The 18574-nt window shown below is 53.5% G+C and overlaps 2 protein-coding genes and 1 long non-coding RNA gene across 6 annotated transcripts in view; 1 reads left to right on the forward strand and 2 right to left on the reverse strand.

Moving 5' to 3' along the window:
* Positions 1-6126: 6126 nt before the first annotated feature.
* On the forward strand, positions 6127-14126 carry LOC147646346 (uncharacterized). Of its 4 annotated transcripts, XM_086873552.1 has the most exons (12): positions 6147-6365; positions 6722-6793; positions 8751-8822; positions 9025-9096; positions 9184-9285; positions 9732-9845; positions 10129-10200; positions 10289-10360; positions 10448-10546; positions 10970-11050; positions 11681-11843; positions 12374-13484. In XM_086873552.1, coding segments are annotated over exons 1-12 (1017 nt in total). In that variant the 5' UTR covers positions 6147-6268; the 3' UTR covers positions 12375-13484. The 4 variants fall into 4 exon arrangements, 2 of the variants coding, with proteins under 2 accessions (XP_086729677.1, XP_086729678.1); XM_086873551.1 differs by lacking the exon at positions 6722-6793 and adding an exon at positions 8301-8372 and having other exon boundaries at positions 6145-6365; positions 11681-14126; XR_015281886.1 differs by adding an exon at positions 8301-8372 and having other exon boundaries at positions 6127-6365; positions 6722-7646; positions 9025-9285; positions 10129-10360; positions 11681-14126.
* LOC147646347 (uncharacterized) overlaps positions 12440-18574 on the reverse strand; it is a 63998-nt gene continuing 57863 nt past the window's right edge. Inside the window, exon 2 of the long non-coding RNA XR_015281896.1 lies at positions 12440-14226. This is a non-coding gene — a long non-coding RNA (uncharacterized LOC147646347). The remainder of the gene's footprint in view (positions 14227-18574) is intronic.
* The window catches only part of LOC111922197 (serine/threonine-protein kinase pim-3-like), a 39232-nt gene continuing 35552 nt past the window's right edge, over positions 14895-18574 (reverse strand). The window contains exon 3 of the transcript XR_015281887.1: positions 14895-15082. The gene's annotated coding sequence lies outside the window, so the exon portion shown is untranslated. The remainder of the gene's footprint in view (positions 15083-18574) is intronic.

The raw sequence follows: 18574 nt of genomic DNA on the forward strand, positions 1-18574 counted from the left end.
AGAAAAACACTTCCAGGATGATCCCAGTTACTCCCACTACAATCTCAGTCACCCCCAGTATGAGCTGTTGCACCCAGCCACCCCCAGTATGGTTCCAGTCACACCCAGGCCCTCCCAGTATGATTCCAGTCATGGCCAGAGTGACTCCCTGTCACTCCTAGGATGGGCCCAGTTGCTCCCAGTCACCTCCAGTATGGTTCCAGTCCCAGCCAGCACCTTTGCAGTCACTCCCAGTATGATCCCAGCTAGTTCCAGTAGGATCCCAGTATGACCCCAGCATGGGCACAGCTGCTCCCAGGATTATCCACTGTGGTTCCAGTTGTTCCCATTTACCTGCACTGTGGTTTCAGTTTCTCCCAGTCTATCCCAGTTGCTCTCAATCACTCCTCAGGTGTTTCCAGCCTGATCCCAGTTGCTCCCAGCCACTCCCAGTCACCCTGAGTGCAGTCCCAGTTGCTGCCAGTATGGTCCCAGTCTTGCCCAGCATGGCTCAACTGCTCCCACTGTGATCCCAGTAGGATGCCAGTTACCCTCAGGATGGTTCCAGTTGCTCCCTGTTCCTCCCAGTGTGATTCCAGTTGCACCCAGTTGGCCCCAGTATAGTTCCAGTTGCTCTCCAGATGATCCCAGCTGCTCCCTGCATGGTCCCAGTTATGCCCAGCTGGAGTTGCCCCCAGTGTAGACCCAGTCACTCCCAGTTGTTCCCAGTTGTCCCCAGCATGGTTCCCATTGTTCCCAGTGTGTTTTCAGTCATCCCCAGTATGATCACAGACACTCCCAGTATATCCCAGCTGCTCTCAACATGTCCATAGCCATTCCCAGACACTCCTAGTAATCCCAGTTAGGTGCTTGTTATCCCACTATTATCTCAGGCCCAGTATATCCCAGTCGAACTGGGATTCACTCCCTGAATTCACAGCCCACCCGTGGGATCAACACCCCCCCGTCGCACAGGTGACCAGGGAGGGGCAGCTCGGCCCAGATATCCTGGGGGGGTCCCTGGGTTGGGTTTTTGGGGGTGATGATTAGAGAATGAAGAAAACCAAAGCTGAAAAGAAAATGCCCTTTGGGGGGACATTTGGGGTTCCCAGTGGCAGCTGCCAGCAGAGGCAGCCTGGAGGAGCAGAGCCCTGTGTCCCCCAGGACCCCAAAGTGGGGAGCCCAGAGAGGAGGAGCACCATGATTCGAGGAACCATCAATTAAATAGAGAGGGGCAAGGGGGACTCCTTGGTCCCCCTGCACCCCCAAGAAGGGAATAAGGGGAGCAGGGACCCTGGGACCCCAAAAACTTCCTGCATCCCTAAGTGGGGAGATGGAAATGGGAAGAACTTTTCAAATTCCTGGCACTCCCAGCAGCCAGAAGAGGTCAGGGACCAAGTAGACAGGGGACCGCCAGTACAAGCGTGACCCCCAGCAGCTGGGACAGGGGTGAAAGCCTGAACACCAAAAGGGAGAGAACAGAAATGGGGAACTTCTGGAAAGCATTTTCAGTGCTGAATTTTGGTGGTGTACAATTTTTATGGACCCCATGTCTTGGGTTGCACTGCAAGATGTAACCAAAAGTATGTATTCTATCACCATGTTAAAAACTAGAGGAGCAGTTTTCTTTATCTCTTTCATCAGCCATCCCTCATAACTGGGGGATGTCTTCTGTTAATGGGCCAGCTGTTAAAACCAGGTGGGGCAATGTTCTTTATCTCTTCCACCACCCATCCTTCCTCCAAGGGGATATTTTCTGTTAATGGGCCATTGAGTCTCACTGCAGGAATGATAAAATGACATCATCCCATTGTGAGATGCTCCACCCAGGGGGAGGAGCCAAGCATTCCTGCATGGATATAATCTGGGAATCAGAACACCACAGGCAGTCTTTGTCCACTGGATTCCCAGAGGAGAGACCAGACCCATCTACAGCACCGGAACTTCAGAGGTAAGCTACAATCTTCTATGGGATCATTGCTTCATTAGAACCACATCAGTCACTCCAGGAGGACTGCAGCCACCATTTAATCAGACTGCTACCAGCACCCTGACCAACGGGGTGTCAGTTTGTATTCTGACTCTCTCAGAGAGCTGTTTTTTTGGTTTTTTTCTTTTGTACTGCTGCATTTTCATTTTTCTTCCTTTAGTAAAGAACTTTTATTTCTATTCCTATATCTTTATCTGAGAGCACTTTGATTTCAAGATTATAATAATTTGGAGAGGGTTGTTTCTTGAATTTTTATCAATTTCAATGGTGGTTTCTGCCTTCCTTAGCAAACACCTTTCCTTTCAAACCAAGACCCCCCAGATACCCAGGGACTTCTAGAGAGGGACTTGGACAGAGGGACCTTCAAACTAAATGTGCTCATTCCTTGTTTTCTGCCAAACCAGGATTTCCCAATCTCAAATCTTGGCTGGATGGATGAGAAGGCTGCAAGGATGAGGAAGTTGTCCCAGGACACCCAGGCAGGTGAGGAGGAAGTCAGTGCCCATTTCCCCCTCTCTCCTGCTCCATCTCCCAGCCCAGCCTGGCCCCCGGCTGCAGGACAACCCCGCTGCCGACGCCGTCCTGCCGGGGACGCACTGGGGGGATCTCCTTCCCCTTCCCTCTGGCACGGAGGCAAATCCCATCCTCTCCTTGTCCTTCCTCCCCCAGACAAGGAGCTGAGGATGGAGACCAGGGAGGACAAATTCCCTCAGCAGAACCTCGTGGAAGTGGCCATCTTGAGCGGCTCCACAGCACAGGAGTCAAGGAGGAAGGAAAAGTTTCAGAGATCCCGCAGGAGGAGGGGTTCCAAACCCATCCTAGGGTTCTCTGAGGAGGAAAGACCCACCCTGTGCCGGGAAGGCGGTCGGAGATCCAGCCAGGGCTCTGAGCTGGTGGTCCATGAGCAGCTTCAGGATGGGGAGAAGCCCTGCAATTGCTTGGAATGTGGGAAGAGCTTCAGCAAGAGCAACCGCCTGATCTGCCACCAGATGATCCACACTGGGGAATGGCCCTACGAGTGTGGGGAGTGTGGGAAGGGCTTCAGCTGCAGCTCCAAACTCATCATCCACCAGCGCATCCACACTGGGGAGAGGCCCTATGACTGTCCTGAGTGTGTGAAGAGGTTTCACAGCAGCTCCAATCTCCTCCTGCACCAGCGGATTCACACGGATGAGAGGCCTTTCCGTTGCCCCGACTGTGGGGAGGGCTTCAAGCTCAACTCCACCCTCACCATTCACCAGCGCATCCACACTGGGGAGAGGCCCTACGAGTGTCCCCTGTGTGGGAAGACCTTCTCAGACAAATCTACCTTGACCAGACACCAACGGAGGCACCAGTAAGGGAAGCCCAGCGAGTGCCCCAAGTGCAGGAAAAGCTTTCTCCACAGCTCCAGCCTTATCCCCCCTTGGAAGACCGAGGCTAGGAGGAGACCTGGTGATCCATGTTCCCTGTGATCCATGCTGGGAAGACACCTGTACCTTTTCCTGCCCATGGCAAAGACATGGTGTGAGATTAAAGAACTTGAGAGTCTGACCATGGCCCTGTCATTATATTCAATCCCATCTCAGGTCATTGCCAGGGGCAGGAAAAGGACTCCCTCTCACTCACCAGAGGAGAAGAGTGGCCTTTCTTGGCAGGAGGAAATACGTGGCAGGGAAGAGGCCGTCAGTAGTGTTGTAGTTTTCCCTGTAAATAGTTTGGTTTATCCTTTCTGTTGCCAAAATTTTTCCTGTTCATGTTTGTTCTTTATCTCGTTGCTGTTCTGAATACATTATTCTTAACCCAGCCTGGGATCTTTGCCTTTTGTACTTTCCATGGGAGGCAGTCGGGAAGCTATTGGTGGCGCGGTTTCAGCAGGAGCAGGAAATTGGGGAATGCCATTCCTGAAGCCCAGCCCATGGAAACCGAGCATCCCAGCTGGTGCCAGGCCTGGTTGCCATGGCAGCAGCCTTGGGAGCGGGTCCCTGGCTGGGGGCTGCGGGAACCTCTTCCCTCTGGTGCCCAGGGACAGGAGTGGAGGGAGCGGCTGGAGCTGAGGGGGTGTTATGAGGTGACTTTACCTTTAAGGTTGTTTTGAGAGCTAAGGAAGTTGATGTTGCTAGGGACTGATGGGAGTCTTTTCTCCTGACCAATTATTGGTCATTACTGGGAATTGACAGCAGTTTTGACCATTGAAAAGTGGGATCAACTTGTGAACCCTACCTGAAGATGTAAAGCCAGAGTACTCTTGTCTCTCTTTGTTTTCTGGCTGTGAAAGGTAACAGAGCTCCAGGCCTCCCGTTCCCTGCCCGCCCATGCGGCTGGGTGGGGGCTGGGCTGAGCCTGCTGTGTCTCCCGGTCAGGAGATGGGGCCTGCGGGGCTTGCCCTGGCTCTGGCTGGGCCAGGCCGGTTCCTGGCTCAGCTGCAGGTTTTGCTGTGACTAAATTCACCAGGGACTGCCGAGTGAAGAAAGAAAGGGGCTCTGAACCTGCGGCGAGCTGAGGCGGCGACTACACTTTCCAGAGCAGCCATGAAGAATCTTCTATCGAAGACAACTCCAGCCGCTGCTCCAGCAGAGATCACAGAACCACCTACAAAAGCCTGGGCAAGATTTTAACCCTTTCATTACCCAGATGAGACTTGCAGATTAATTTTTTTTATCCAGAGAAAGAAAAAGAGAGTAATCAACATGTAAAGAGTTTTTATAAAACTATCAGAGACAGTAAAGAAAAGAATTAAGTTTCAGAAGGGGTAGAGAATAAGAAAACGCTTTATGAGCTGAAATACCTTTCTCTTGAGGCTATGGGAATGGACAATAAGGTCTTGAAAAAACTCCTTTAATTCATGACACAGTATATGGGCAGGAATGGAGTGTTCAAAGTGTAAATTTTGAGTAAAAAGTAGAGTGATTGTGATGCAGTGAGGTGCTGGAACAGGGTGAAGCGAAAATTTGAGGCCTTGAGAGCCAATGAGAAAACTGTTTTCCAGTAGAGCTCACAAGGACAGATGAAGAAGACTTTTGCCTTTGAATAACTCATCCTTTAAATGCCATCCCTAGACTCATGGCCCATACACACCTCAGAGTGATGTGAAATGGGAGGAGTGAGCTCTGATAGCAGCATTTCTGGACAGCTGACATCAGGGCAATAGAAAACTATAACAGAAGTAGTTTTCTTGTGAGAAACTCTATAGATTAGCAGAAAGAGACTCCTGTTTCTCTACAAAGACTGATAAAAAGACTCTAGCAAAAATAGGGACTGTTCTGGACACCAAAGTTCCAAGGTTCTTTGGTCTCTGTGTTGTCATGTGAACAAAAGAATGGTGGGTAGTAGGGGATAAAAGGAGTTTTATGGAAGTTTATTCTGGTGTTCTTATTCTTATATTTTGTCAATAAACTTTCTTTATTCCTTTTAAGTTTTAAGCCTGTTTTGCTCTTGTTCTAATCCATATCTCACAGCAAAAAATAAGTAATTTTTTTGTTAGTTTCTGGTTTAAAACCACGACACTGCATTACCAGCTTGCTGCTGTGCCGATGCTGCCACCACCCAAAGCAAGGCCCTGTGTCCCTGAAGGGACCCGCCCTGCTCTGTGGCCTGGACTGAAGGTGGGTCCCTCCTGCCAGGGCAGGGCCCAGCACAGCTCTTCTGTTCCAATAAAGAGATGGAGCTCTCACCCCAGTGTCCGGCTGGTACCACCAGCAAAGCCCACACAGCACCAGCCCTGGCTGAGCTCCATGTCCAGGAGCAGGCAGGGCTGACCACAGTGTGGGCAGGCAGGAGCCAGGCAGGGGCTGCTGTGACCAGCAGCGGGGCACTGAGGGGCTGGGGGAGTCCGTGTTGAGCGTCCCTGGGATGAGGGCACATTTCCTTCAGTGGCATCACCTGGGCCTGGACCTCCTCCAGTGCCATGCCCAGGAAAAAGAGGCAACCATCAAGAGCATCTCCTGGGACAGCGCCTGACCAGCAATGTCAGCAGGCAAAACCAAGGTTTTGTTTAGCAATGACCCTTTGATGAAGTCAAAGATTCACAGTCAGAGCAGTCCTCTAGTACAGATGGGAGTACACTTGGGGTGGACACTTAAGGCCATGAGGTCACAGAAGGCTCTGGGGTGACAGCAGGCAGAGGTGACAGCAGGCTCTGAGGTCACAGAGGTCCCAGAGCCCCGTGGTTGCCCAGCACCACAAGGACCGAGCAGTCAGTCCTTGACCACGACTGTTGTGGCAGCAGCGGCGGCGGCAGCAGCGGTGCTGACATTGGGACAGCGGTGTCAGGACAGTGGTGGCAGCAAGAGCTGCAGGACTGGCAGTGGGCAAGGCACCATGGCCTTTGCTCTGCGCCTCCTCCTCCTGCTCCTCCTGGCAGTGGCCCTGCCTGACAGGGCTGCCCAGGCTGCTCCGTGGCGAGCAGGGCGAGCAGGTGAGCCGGCAGCCTCAGTCCCCTTTCCCAGGACAGTGCTCCCTTCTCCCTGGGAAGTGTTGGGGATGGTTTTCCCCAGGGCTTTAGGGAGGGTTTCCTCTATGGGAGGGAGAGAGGCCTCAGGGGCCCTGGGCTGGTCCCACTGCCCTTCCAGGGATGTTGCACAGGGCCTGCAAAGAGGGTGGAGAGTGACCAGAGCCAGCCCAGAGCTCTCCAAGCCCCTCTGCAGCTTTGGCCATGTCCATTGACATCTGGCTCCCACAGCCTTACCTGAACCCCTTGCAGTGCCCAGTTCCCTAAGGCAGAAGGGGGTCCCAGCACACCATGGAATGGTTCTGATCTGTGCTTCCTTCCAGATGAGGGTGGTAGGAAGGCTTCTCCAGCAGCTTGGCTTCATGAAGATTTTCTGCCTCTGGAACCCCATGCAGGTATGTTCTCACTGTCCCAACAAGGAATAAACACTGACACCCTGGCAGGAAGCAGGTGACAGAAGCTGCTGTGGCTGTTGAGTTACAGGTGTGTCTGCAGCGAGGACATTTCAAGCTCCTTTTCTGGTTGCTGCACGCAAGCCCAGCTCCCATCACAGGGGTGAGTGGTGTGTCCCTGCTGATCCCACAGGCTGAGCCCTGGTTCTGTGGGATCCATTCATCTGAAATGGAAATACTTTCTGTTAAGATCCTCCTAGAGGGAGGAACAAACCTACAGGACACAAGATGTTGAGTGAACTGGAGAGACGTCATGGTGGGTCCATGTCCCTCAGCCTTCTCCTGAGACTCAGCAGCCGGGGGCTTTCTCTGCACATCTGGACACGCCATGCCCGGCACAGCAGGAAGGGATCCATGGCAGCCTTGCTGCCCCTCTGCTGCTTTCACAGCCTGCAGGGCTGTTTCCCAGCCTAGCCTGGATGCAGCTTCTCCCCAGCCTCTGCAGGAAGGCATTTGGCATCAGCTGACAGGGAGCCCAAACTGCAGCACGGGCCATGCACACCCTGAAATCCCCTGCAATTTCCCAGTCTTGTGGTAGATGTGGCTGGCCTGGCTCCAAAGTTTGGATGCCTTCCTGAAACTTATCCATATCTTTGACAACTATTGCCTCCTGAAGATGCCACCTTCATGTTGGGGAACAAACAGCCCCACCTGATGCATGTATCCCTCTTCCTTTCTCCAGAGACGGAAGGAGAGGCTGTGCTGAAGGCAGCGTTTCCCGGAGGAAGCAGTGGCCCATGGGCAGCCTCTGCTGCAGGAAGGGAGGCCATGCCAGGCACAGTCCCAGTCCCAGGAGGTAATTGCTGTGCCCCTGGGCCTGAGCCCTGCTGAGGCTTGAGCTGCCATCTCTGCTGCTTGGCAGTGCAGGCACAGCCCGGACAAAACCAGCACAGCCCAGTGGAATTATCCCCAGCAGGCTCAGGGTACTTGGCTACTGAGCAGTCCTGCTGGGGTCCCTCCACGGGAGACAGGTCCCAAAACCTGGCAGCAGCTGCAAAGGGGTGCCCATGGTGGGGAATAGGCAGAGGGGGAGGGCAAGGCTCCACTGTATCCTGAAAGAGCCTGGCTCTGTCCCTATGGGATGGGAGAGGTGTCCCAGCAGAACGTGGGCAGGAGGGAGGGAGGGCCTGAGGGACAGTTGTGGCACTGCCTGCTGTAGTTCTTCCCCATTGCTTTTACAATTCTTTCAGCTGTGGCAGAGAGAGGGCCCCAGTGGGGCCTGGGCTGCTCCAGCCACCTCTTCCAGGGATGCTGCACAGGGCCTGCAAAGAGGGTGGAGAGTGACCAGGAGCCAGCCCAGAGCCCCCAGGCCCCTCTGCAGCTGTGGCCATGTCCACTGACATCTGGCACCCACAGCCTTAGCATGACTCCCTTGCACTGCCCGGTTCCCTAAGGTAGAAGGGGATCTCAGCACACCATGGAAACTGTTCTGATCTGTGCTCCCTTCTAGATTTGGAACTCAACCTCAATTATTTGGAAGTGCTACTGAATGATACTTTGAATATCTTGGAGAATGCTGGAGGCAAGTTCTTCTATTCCCTTTACTGACAGAACACAAAATGACAAGGTGGCAAGAGCATTTGCCATATCTCTTAAAATAATCTCAGGCTTGTTGGGTTCTAGAAACCTCGCCCTGCTCCCTTCTAGAGCCCTGAGGGATCCCACAGGTCACTACCAGTGGGAAGAAGGAGCATTTAGCTGTCAGTCTTCTTCCCGTGTGCAATGCCAGTGTCTCCTTCCATGTGCTCTGTGCAGCCACGGAGAAGAGCAGAGAGGGAAGGGGCCGGGCCCAGGGCTGTGTCCCGGGGCTGTGCCTTGCATGGCTCCTTTGCCAGCCCCAGGGAGCCTGAGGGTCTCCTACAGAGCCACGAGAGCTGTTCTGTCCTACCTCTTTTTTCAGCCAAGCCTCTTGCTGAAGGTGATCTGGCTTCTCAACCCACGCCCAGGACTGAGGCTCTGGAAGATGGTGAGGGTAGGTGAAGGCCTTTCCCCCTGGGAGAGCTGCCAGCTCAGAGCCCAAGGCTTGGCCAGGAGAGCATCGCTGCAGGTGCCAGGACAGAGCCATGCACGTGTGTGCCCTCACCCTGCGTGATCCTCTCACTGCTCCTGAGGCTCAGTGCTGCCTGTTCAGATCAGAAGAGATGACAGAAGCTTCTGTGGCTGTTGAGTTTCAGGTGTGTCTGCAGGGAGGACTCTCCCAGCTCCTGGGTTGGTTGCTGCACACAAGCCTGGCTCCCATCACAGGGGTGAGTGGTGTGTCCCTGCTGACCCCACAGGCTGAGCATTGGCATTCTGGGATCCATTCCTGTGAAATGGAATTATTTTGCTCTAAGGTCCTCCAAGAGGAAATACCAAAGCTACAGGAGTTATGAAACCCCATGAGCCATCCAAACCCATGAGGCAAATGCTGAAGAAAATTCTGCAGGAAGGACAAGGTGGGTCCATGTCCCTCAGCCTTCTCCTGAGACTCAGCAGCCAGGGGCTTTCTCTGCACATCTGGACACGCAGTGCCCAACACAGCGGGAAGGGATCCATGGCAGCCTTGCTGCCCTGCTGCTGCTTTCAAGCCCTGCAGGGCTGTTTCCCAGCCTGGCCTGGCTGCAGCTTCTCCCCAGCCTCTGCAGGAAGGCATTTGGTATCAGCTGACAGGGAGTCCAAACTGCACCATGGGCCATGCACACCCTGAGATCTTGTAGAATTCTCTGGTCTCCGGGTAGATCAGAAATGGCAGCTGTTTGGAGAAAGGAGGGCCCTGGCCAATCCCAAAAGTTTATATGATATCCTGGTCCTTAACCAAGTCTTTGGCAAGCATTGCCTCCTGAAGATGCCACCTCGCCCAGTGGGGAATGCTGCCATCTGATTCAGCTGTCCCTTTCTGCAGAAGTGGATGGAGAGGCTGTGCTGAAGGCAGCGTTTCCTGGAGGAAGCAGTGGCTCATGGGCAGCCTCTGCTGCAGGAAGGGAGGCCATGCCAGGCACAGTCACAGTCCCAGGAGGTAATTGCTGTGCCTCTGGGCCTGAGCCCTGCTGAGGCTTGAGCTGCCATCTCTGCTGCTGGGGAGTGCCCGCCCTTCAGGGATGTTGCACAGGGCATGGGAAGAGTGTTGAGAGTGACCAGGTGCCAGCCCAGAGCATTTCAGGCCCCTCTACAGCTTCTTCCATGTCCATTGACATCTGGCTCCCATGGTCTTACCCAACCCCCTGGCAGTGCCCAGTTCCCTAAGGCAGAAGGCGATCCCAGCACACCATGGAATGGTTCTGATCTGTGCTCCCTTCCAGATGAGGTTCCCAGGAAGGATTCTCCATTAGATTGGCTGCATAAAGTTTTGAAGCCCTTGGAGCCTCCTGCAGGTATATTCTCAGTGTCCCATCGAGGAATAATCATTGACAACCTGGTAGGAACCAGGTGACAGAAGCTTCTGTGGCTGTTGAGTTACAGGTGTGTCTGCAGGGAGGACTTTCCCAGCTCCTTTGCTGATCACTGCCCACAAGCCCGGCTCCCATCTCAGGGGTGAGTGGTGTGTCCCTGCCGTACCCACAGGCTGAGCATTGCTTTTCTGGGATCCATTCCTGGGAAATGGAACTATTTTTTGTTAAGGTCCTCCGAGAGGGAAGAACAGAGCCACAGGACAGAAAGAATCACTTGAGTCACACCATATCCTGAAAGAAATAGAGAAGGAACTGCTCACAGGGCGTGGTGGGTACATTTCCCTCAGCCTTTCCTGAGACTCTGCAGTCAGGGGCTTTCTCTGGACATGCCATGCCCTGCACCATGGAAAGGGATCCATGGCAACCTCGCTGCCCTGCTGCTGCTTTCAAGCCCTGCAGGGCTGTTTCCCAGCCTGGCCTGGATGCAGTTTCTCCCCAGCCTCTGCAGGAAGGCATTTGGTATCAGCTGACAGGGTTTCCAAACTGCAGCATGGCCCATGCACACCTTGAGATCCTCTGCAACTTCCTGGTCTCTGAGCAGATCAGGAGAGGTGGTGGTTTGGACAAGAGAGAGCCTGGGCCTTTTCCTGATCCTCTTCCATGTCTTTGACAAGCACTGCCTCCTGAAGAGGCCACTTCCCTGCTATGTAATGGTTCCATCTGATCCAGCTGTGCCTCTTCCTTTCTCAAGGGATGGACAGAGAGGCTCTATGGAAGGCGGCATTTCCTGAAGGAAGGGAGGCAATTGCAGGCACGGGCCCAGGCACAGGAGGTAATTGCTGTGCTGGGCTCAGCCCTCGGTGGGGCTGTGTGCCAGCAGCTCTTCCCACAGGGCCTCTCCTTGCAGAGCCTGGCAGCAGCCAAAGCTGGAGGTGCCTCGGCTTCCAGGCCTCTGGAGCTCATTCCCAGCCCCTGGGAAATGGGACTCGTGCATCAACATCCATCCCACTGCAGCTGCTCCTGGAGCTGGCCCTAAGCATCCAGAGGCCCAAGGCACAGGAGCAGCCCCGAGTGGGAGCCCTGCTGTGAGCCCAGGGCCACAGCCAGCCCTGGCTCCCAACTGGGCAGGGGCTGCACTGGCCCCTGACAGGGCCTGGCTCTGTCCCCTTGGGCTGGGGGAGCTGTCACAGAGCAGGGAGGGTCAGGGGTGGCAGTGGCTGCTCAGGGATGGGTTTGGCCCGTGTCCCTGGAAGGAGCCACTGCCCAAGCAGCTGCGCTGTCCCTGGGTTCTCCTCTCAGCTTTCTGGGTTTTATTGGGTGTCACAGCCTGTGCCAAGGGCTGGCAAGGTGCCTGCAGGCCCCAGCTCTGGGGGAAACAGGGAATATCCTGGACATACCCACCGTGCTGCCAGCTCAGCAGTGGAGCACAGCACAGGCCTCACACTGCCCATTGCTCCCACAGATGCAGCCAGCACAACACGTGTTCCCAATTCCCAGAAGGGCATTGGAAGAGGTTTCTGTCAGGGAACACGCTGTTGGCTAGAATTAATGGCAGGCCTGCTTTGTTTGGTGCATTTCTTTGTTTTATGCGGTGTTGGAATCTGGTATGCCTGCAAGAGAAAATAGTGAGTGTTTCATTCATCTTTCCCTCAAACAGCTTCTTTTGAAAGTTATTGTAGAATAGAAACATTCCCAGTGAAGCTGCTGTGGACTTGTGGATAGTCCTTGGTTGTCCAAATAACTCTGCTGAGAGTTCTGCTGCTGCCCAGGGCTTTCATTGGCCTCTTAATTGCTGGGCCTTGTCCTGGGGAGCCCGCTGGGGCTGCAGCCAGTGCTGGCTGCCACTGAGGCTGCCTGGCCAAGAGCAGCCCCAGGAGCAGCGGGCAGAGGCAAAGCAAGGTGGGCAGGAGAAAGAGCGGGGACGAGATTGCCCTTGAAAGGCAGAGGTGCTCTGGGGCCCGCTCCTGGCCAGGGACCCTGCCCAGAGCCATCCCCTGCTCTCCAGGGCCTTGAGGGGCAGCTGTCCAGCTGGGCCAAGCTGTGCCAGCAGCTCCAGCCGTGCTGGGGAGCCTTGGCAGCTCTGGGCCCTGCTGTGCAGGAGGGTCCCTGTGTGCCAGTGGCAGCTGGGGGCCTCAGCCACTTTCTTTCTCCACAGGAGCGCCTCTGCACCTCCAGATGTCCGGCCAAACAGCTCAGTGTTGTGAAAAATGAGGTTCACGTATTTTTCTTATAGAATTTAAAGGTTTAATGAAAAGATAACTAGGAGCTAAAAATAAAGTAAAGTACACAGATACAGCCGGGTATCTCTGCATTCAGCCAAGAGAGCACACCAGACTGACAAAGGATTGTCCCTTAAAAACAGAATCCTACTACATATCCATAAATTCTCATGCATATTCATACATTCTTCTTAGGATCTTTGGTGTTCTTCTGTTTAGTTTTCTCTTGCCCCCTTCCCAATAGATCAATCTTCTTGGCACCAATGAGATTTACATTTCCTGATAACAGAAATGCAATAAATTCCTCCCACAGAGTTCTGGTCACTGCTGTCTTCATCTGGATAAGATAGTTTCTGAATGTAGGGGGAGTCTCCAGCTATCTTTTGCAGTCTTTGGGTTATACAAACTAAAGTAGTTTTTGTTTTAATACTATGCCAAAGCTTAACATATATGTATTATACCACTATTTCAAAGTTTCATCAATAACAGAAATAAAGGAAACCATATTAATACAGCTAGATTTTCTAATCTTATACATATAAGATTCCTTATAATATTTGCAAAAAGCCAATAATATGATATGCATTTATAACAGTGTGAATGTAAATCACTACACTCAGTCAGGGAGAACTGCACCTCTCTTCCTGCATCTCCAAGCCCGTGTCTGTTTTCCTTGCCAATGCTGAGTTATCAGCTTATTGCTGTGCTGCCACCACCCAGAACAGGACCCTCTGTCCCTGAAAGTGCTGGCCCTGGTGTCTGGACAGGACTGAAGGCAGGACCCTCCTGCCAAGGCAGAGTTTGAGCAACACCTTTGGGCTGCTGTTCTGGGGTCTGGCTGGTACCACCAGCACTGGCACAGCTGCTTGGCTGGCCACAGCCTTGGCTGGGCAGGCAGCAGCCGGGCTTGGGGAACCCACCTTGTTATCTTTATTTTTTATTTTTAAAAATTAGAAATTTTTTGAAACATTTAGAATTATTTTAGTAGGAAGTAATCCCCAAATGTTTCTTCCCTTTTTCCATATTAATAACATAGTTTTCAAAGTAGTTCTAGAATTCTGGAACATTTTTTCCACTTCTGCAATTAAACATGAAGTTGCATTTATTTAATTGGTAATGTTTATTCTAAGAGGGATTAAGACACTAACTGTGGGTATTTGGTGGGTGCTTGGCAAAAGACAAAGAGTTTGGCCGGGCCCAGGAGGGGAAGGGGGGCAGGAAAAAAGGAGGGTGGGGACAGTTTGGTGGGCTTTCTTCAGCTTCAGAGAAGGACACTTTGGGTGCAGAGCTGCTGCGGTGGGGAGAAGGGAATTTCGCCATCACCCACAAAGAGCTGCTGCTTTTTCTCCTTCTCCCCTCTTCGTTGGTGACCTCACACCCCCTGTCCTGCCAGGACGTGTGGCAGTGCCAGGCACCGCCGTGGAGCTGCTGATCCACCTCAGCCACCGGCCCAGGATCTCAGCTCATCCCTGCTGTTCCAGCTGAGTGTTCCTCAGAGCCCTGCAGGAGCACCGGGACTGCCCGCCCGAGGGGGTTTGTGAAACAAAGCCTCTCCTCCATCCCTTCCCGTCTCAGCTGAGAAGGTTGTAACAGGAGCCCTGGTTCTGTTTTCTTGCTAATGCTGTAGTTATTGTTGTTTGTTTGCCTGGTTATAAATACTAATAAAGAACTGTTATTCCTATCCCCAGATCTCTTCCTGAAAGCCCCTTGATTTCAGAATTATAATAATTCAAAGGGAGGGGTCTACATTTTCATTCCAGGGGAGGCCCCTGCCCTCCCTAGCAGACACCTGTCTTCCAAAACAAAGACAGATGGGGAGTTTCTCCATCCTCCTTATCTCTGTGGGGCCGGCAGTGCTCTTGGTTCCTCATGCTCTTTTTGTGGGGCCTTTTGTGTCTGTGCCCCTCTGACTTAGGGGGACAGGGGATATTTGCTGCCCCCTTTCTGCTTCTGGGAAGCCTGTGCGGGCTCTTTGTCCCACTCTGATTTGGGGGTTGCCAGTGTTGTCACCATCCCGGCAGCCCCCGGCCGCTCTTTGCCCTTTGCCAGGCCAGGGGTGTTCTCTGTCCCCTTGCAATTTGTGGGGCTGGCACAGGCACAATTCCCCTCCTCTTTGGTGGGGCTGGCAGTCTCCCCTTCCCCCTCTGACTTGGGGGATGCTCTGGGCTACATCCATCTCTTAGTTTGGGTTGCCAGGTATTTATCTCCCTTCAGTTTGGGAGGCCCAGGGATAGTCTCCATCCTCCTCCAGTCTTGAGGGGCCTGGGAATAGTCTCTGTCTCCCACCGATTTGGGGGGACTGGTGCAGGCTCCACCCCCCTCTGATTTTGAGGGACAACCTGGAGGAAAGGCACCAAAATCTTGCCAAAGGCTGAAGAGAACACTCTGATTACCCCTTTTGCTAAGAGGTTCCCTTAGCTGAATTTGCTATCCAGGACAAAAGTTCCAGGCCCGCAGTGGGTTTCGGGTTGTTTTATTTCCTGGGCCCTCAGTCCTGCGTGGGACACGGGAACTGGGTGCTGCAGAGGCTGCACCAAGGCATCAGAAATGGCCACCCAACACCCAAGGGTGGTAGAAGATCTGCTCCAGCACTGGCCGGTCCATGGGGTGCTTGGACAAACAGCAGCGGATCAGATGTTGGCACTCTGGGGAGAGAAGGCAGAAAGCGGCGCTCACTTGCAGAAGGCTCCTGCCCAGCTGCTCCCGGCGCCTGCAGAAGCCGGGCCACGCTGCGTGTGCTGGGAGCTGCCCTTGGCGGGAGAGCGGCATGGCAGGACAAGCGTCCCCTCCTTCAGCCAAGCGTGCCACACCCAGCCTGCCACGGGCCACCTGCTGCAGCCGGCCCTTGAGGGCACATGGACGACCCACGCAGCTGCGGGAGGGCCGGGCTGGGCTGCGCGGTGCCACCTGCCAAAAGCCTGCCTGCTTCAGGCCGTGTACCAACCTGGAGAGACCTCCTGCGGGAAGAAGAGCTGCCCCAACACGGTGTCACGCTCGTTCTCGAAGGGCAGGAACCCACACACCATCTCAAACAGCAGCACGCCCAGGGACCAGATGGTCGCCCCATCGCCGTGGTAGCAGCGCAGGCCGATCCACTCGGGCGGGCAGTACGTGCGTGTTCCTAGGGGAGACGGGTGGCGCTGCTCAGGCGCAGGCTGCTGCCTTCCAGAGCCTGGTGCCAGCCTCCTGCCAGAGGCAGGGGCTGCAGCCGTGGCCACAACTCACCCGAAGCCTGGAGAACCTGGGAGCCTCAGGGGCTGCTCGGTTCCTCCATGGGCCTCTGGGCCTAACCCTGGGGCGCTTCCTCGTCTGCTGCCTCCATGGTTTCCAGTGGCCACCGGCCCAGCAGACAGCCACAGCGGCCAGCAGCAGGACAAGGGCAGCCATCAGGACGCCACCGTCACCCATGGCTACGGCACGTCCCATGGCGACTGCACTGGCAGCTGTGGGGGCTGGCCTGGTTTATATAGGGCTGGCGCGGTGATGTCACAGTGCTGTGGCCAGCACAGCTGTGTGACATCACGGCCCTGCATCACACCAGAGCTTAACCCCTTTGTGACATCACGGCCCTGCGTCACCCCAGCCCTCACCAGTTCCACGGGAGCGAGGAAGGGGCTCCCTGTGGGCACTCGAGCACCCTCTGGAGCAGAGGAGAAGGAAGATTCTTGTCTAAATAGGACACGGGGATGAGGAGGGGAACGGTGATGGTGTCACCTCCTTGCTGGCAGAGCATGGGACATGGATTGTCCAGTCGGGGATTGCAAAGTCCATGGACAGGACAAGCCCTGCTCAGCAACATGGAAACCATCGGTGTGCTGTCCACTACATTCCCATGCTGAATCCGAACTTGGTTTCAAATCCAGTCTGTGCCTCTTTCTGGGATTTAAATGGATGTTATCCCATTGAAAACCAGTACCTTTAAAAGTTTAGGTTTCTCTGACTTCAGGGAATTGAGGTGCAAAGAAAATGAAATAGTATGATGGAGTTTGTGTCCGCCTAAAATTAACACTTTAATGAGAAATAAAATAAGGACAACACCCATAAACCGTGCGCAGTATAGGGACAAACTGCAAAGACCAGGACTACTAAATATACTACTAAATATATAGGGTAGGTCTGAGGGCAGAGTCTGAGGGCATGGGTCCAACCACAAACTGGGGTTAGAAATATGCAAAATAATGCAACAAATAACAACCAATCAGGGGAGAGAACCGGGAACATTCTAGAAACATAACCTTATAAGGGTGAGTCGATTAACATATTAACTGCCATAAGCCCTTTCTCTTTGCCACAACTTAAACAAATGCTTCCCAAGGCTTGAACTTAATCCCTCTTTTTTTTCTGGGTGAAATTCAGCTGGCTTGGATCCCCAGCGAGGCACATTCCCATATCACATTAGTCTGTTCTTCACCCAACACTCCCTGTCCCCGTTCATTTCACACCAGCACTTCTGCTCCAGAAGGATTCTCTGAGGGACACAATTTAAAGTCTCGCATGGAATGGGAGGATCCAGATTTAACAAGTGGGAAAGAGTTTAACCCCACTATCTGTTTAACTGGTCCCGAGGGTGGAGACCTGAAGGAAACTCATGACTGGATTCAGGTCATAGATCTGCAGATGCCAAGGAGATATTAAATTATCCTCCTTGGAATTAAAGCTGGGAATTTTTCTTTCTCTGGAGCAGTAAATTAGGATGTTGATGGGCCCCCCTTCTCTGCTCGCTCTGACCCTCCTGCCCCAGCCTCGCTCGGTTCCATTCACGTTCCTCCTGTCAGGGACACTCTCCACACAGATCATGGCTCGGATTCCTTGGATCCTCAGCACTGTTTTCCTTGGATTTTAGCCAGGGCTTCCCTGGTTTTGGGGCAGGCTGGACCGTGTGGAGCTTTCTGCAGCCACCGTTAGGGGTGTGTGTCTCCCTTTTCCCCAGCAATTTCCCTCTGTCTTCCCATTACCAACGTTTCTCCTCTCCACCTCTTCCAGCTCCATGCCATGTTGACAGGAGCTTGGAAGGAGCAGGAAAACAGAAACAAGCTCCACAGTGAATTCCAGGAAGAAAAATCCATCGATGGCAGGGAGGCTGCTGTGGCTCCTTCCTGAAAATCGGGGCTGTTGGGAGCACGGCACAGGGTGTCCCAGGACTTAGAGCTGGACACTGAACCCTCCTGGATCTCCTTGGCACCCGTCCCAGGCAGGGATGGTCCTGGATATCCTCCTGGATCTGCCCCAGGACGGTCCCTGCTCCCTGGGGTGGGATGGGACGGGTAGAGGACAAGGAATGAAGGTCAGGAGAATACAGAGATGCTTCTTGCCACTGCAGCAAGAAATTTGGTGCAGTGAAAGCTCAGCTGGAGATGAAGGTGGCCAAACATGTGAGGCACAATAAAAATTGACTTGTTAAATCCATTAATAAAAAAAAATTAAAAAATAGAAATTACATCATCCCCTTCCAGGATGTGGGTGGTCACCTGACAAACACGGACACAGACACAGTGCAGGTTTTCTAATGCATTTATTGCCTCTGTCTTCAACACTCACCCCTCCCTTCCCAGAGGAAAACACGCATTGTACCAAGGGACACTGCAAAGTCCTTGAAGAGGGCAAGCCCTGCTCAGCAGAAACCAAACCACCCCAGACTGAACCACAGCATTCCCATCTTGAATCCAAACCCAGCATGTGCCAGCTCTTGGGAAGAGAGGAACCCCATGGCAGTCAAAACTAGAGCAGTGGGACAAGCATGAGTGCTCTTTGGAATATCCAGATTTATTTAGAGCAGAGGCTCTGCAGAAGTTGGTGAGCTGCTATGAGAAAACTTTTGCAGTCCTCGCCAGCCATTTCAGGAGAGCTCCCCAGAGACAGAGGAACTTCTCCTCCCTTTGTCTCTGGGGGATCTTCTCTGGCACAGAGTAGTGGTTGTTTGAAGTTGGTGCCGCTATGGCGTCCTGAGATCCGGGGGCTTGACACAGGTGGTAGCAGCACTCTTCCTGATGTGCTGCCATTTGCTCCAGGGAAGGATCCATTGCAAGGGGCTGAGCTCCGGTTCTGATTTCCAGGCTTTTCCAGGCCATGTTCATCTTCAGGGATGAGCCAGGGCTGTGATCCCTGAATTGGGTGGGGCCGTGATGTCACAAAGGGGC

Source organism: Cyanistes caeruleus, unplaced genomic scaffold (genome assembly GCF_971803275.1).
Source record: "Cyanistes caeruleus unplaced genomic scaffold, bCyaCae1.hap1.1 HAP1_SCAFFOLD_100, whole genome shotgun sequence".
Taxonomy (NCBI): Eukaryota; Metazoa; Chordata; class Aves; order Passeriformes; family Paridae; genus Cyanistes; species Cyanistes caeruleus.

Excerpts from the sequence above, each read along its gene's own strand:
- LOC147646346 (XM_086873551.1), top strand. The coding sequence starts at position 6,269 with ATGGCCTTTGCTCTGCGCCTCCTCCTCCTGCTCCTCCTGGCAGTGGCC. Across the intron at positions 6,366-8,300 it reads GTGGCGAGCAGGGCGAGCAG|ATTTGGAACTCAACCTCAAT; the intron begins GTGAGCCGGCAG and ends GCTCCCTTCTAG. Across the intron at positions 9,097-9,183 it reads GCCTGGCTCCCATCACAGGG|GTCCTCCAAGAGGAAATACC; the intron begins GTGAGTGGTGTG and ends TTTTGCTCTAAG.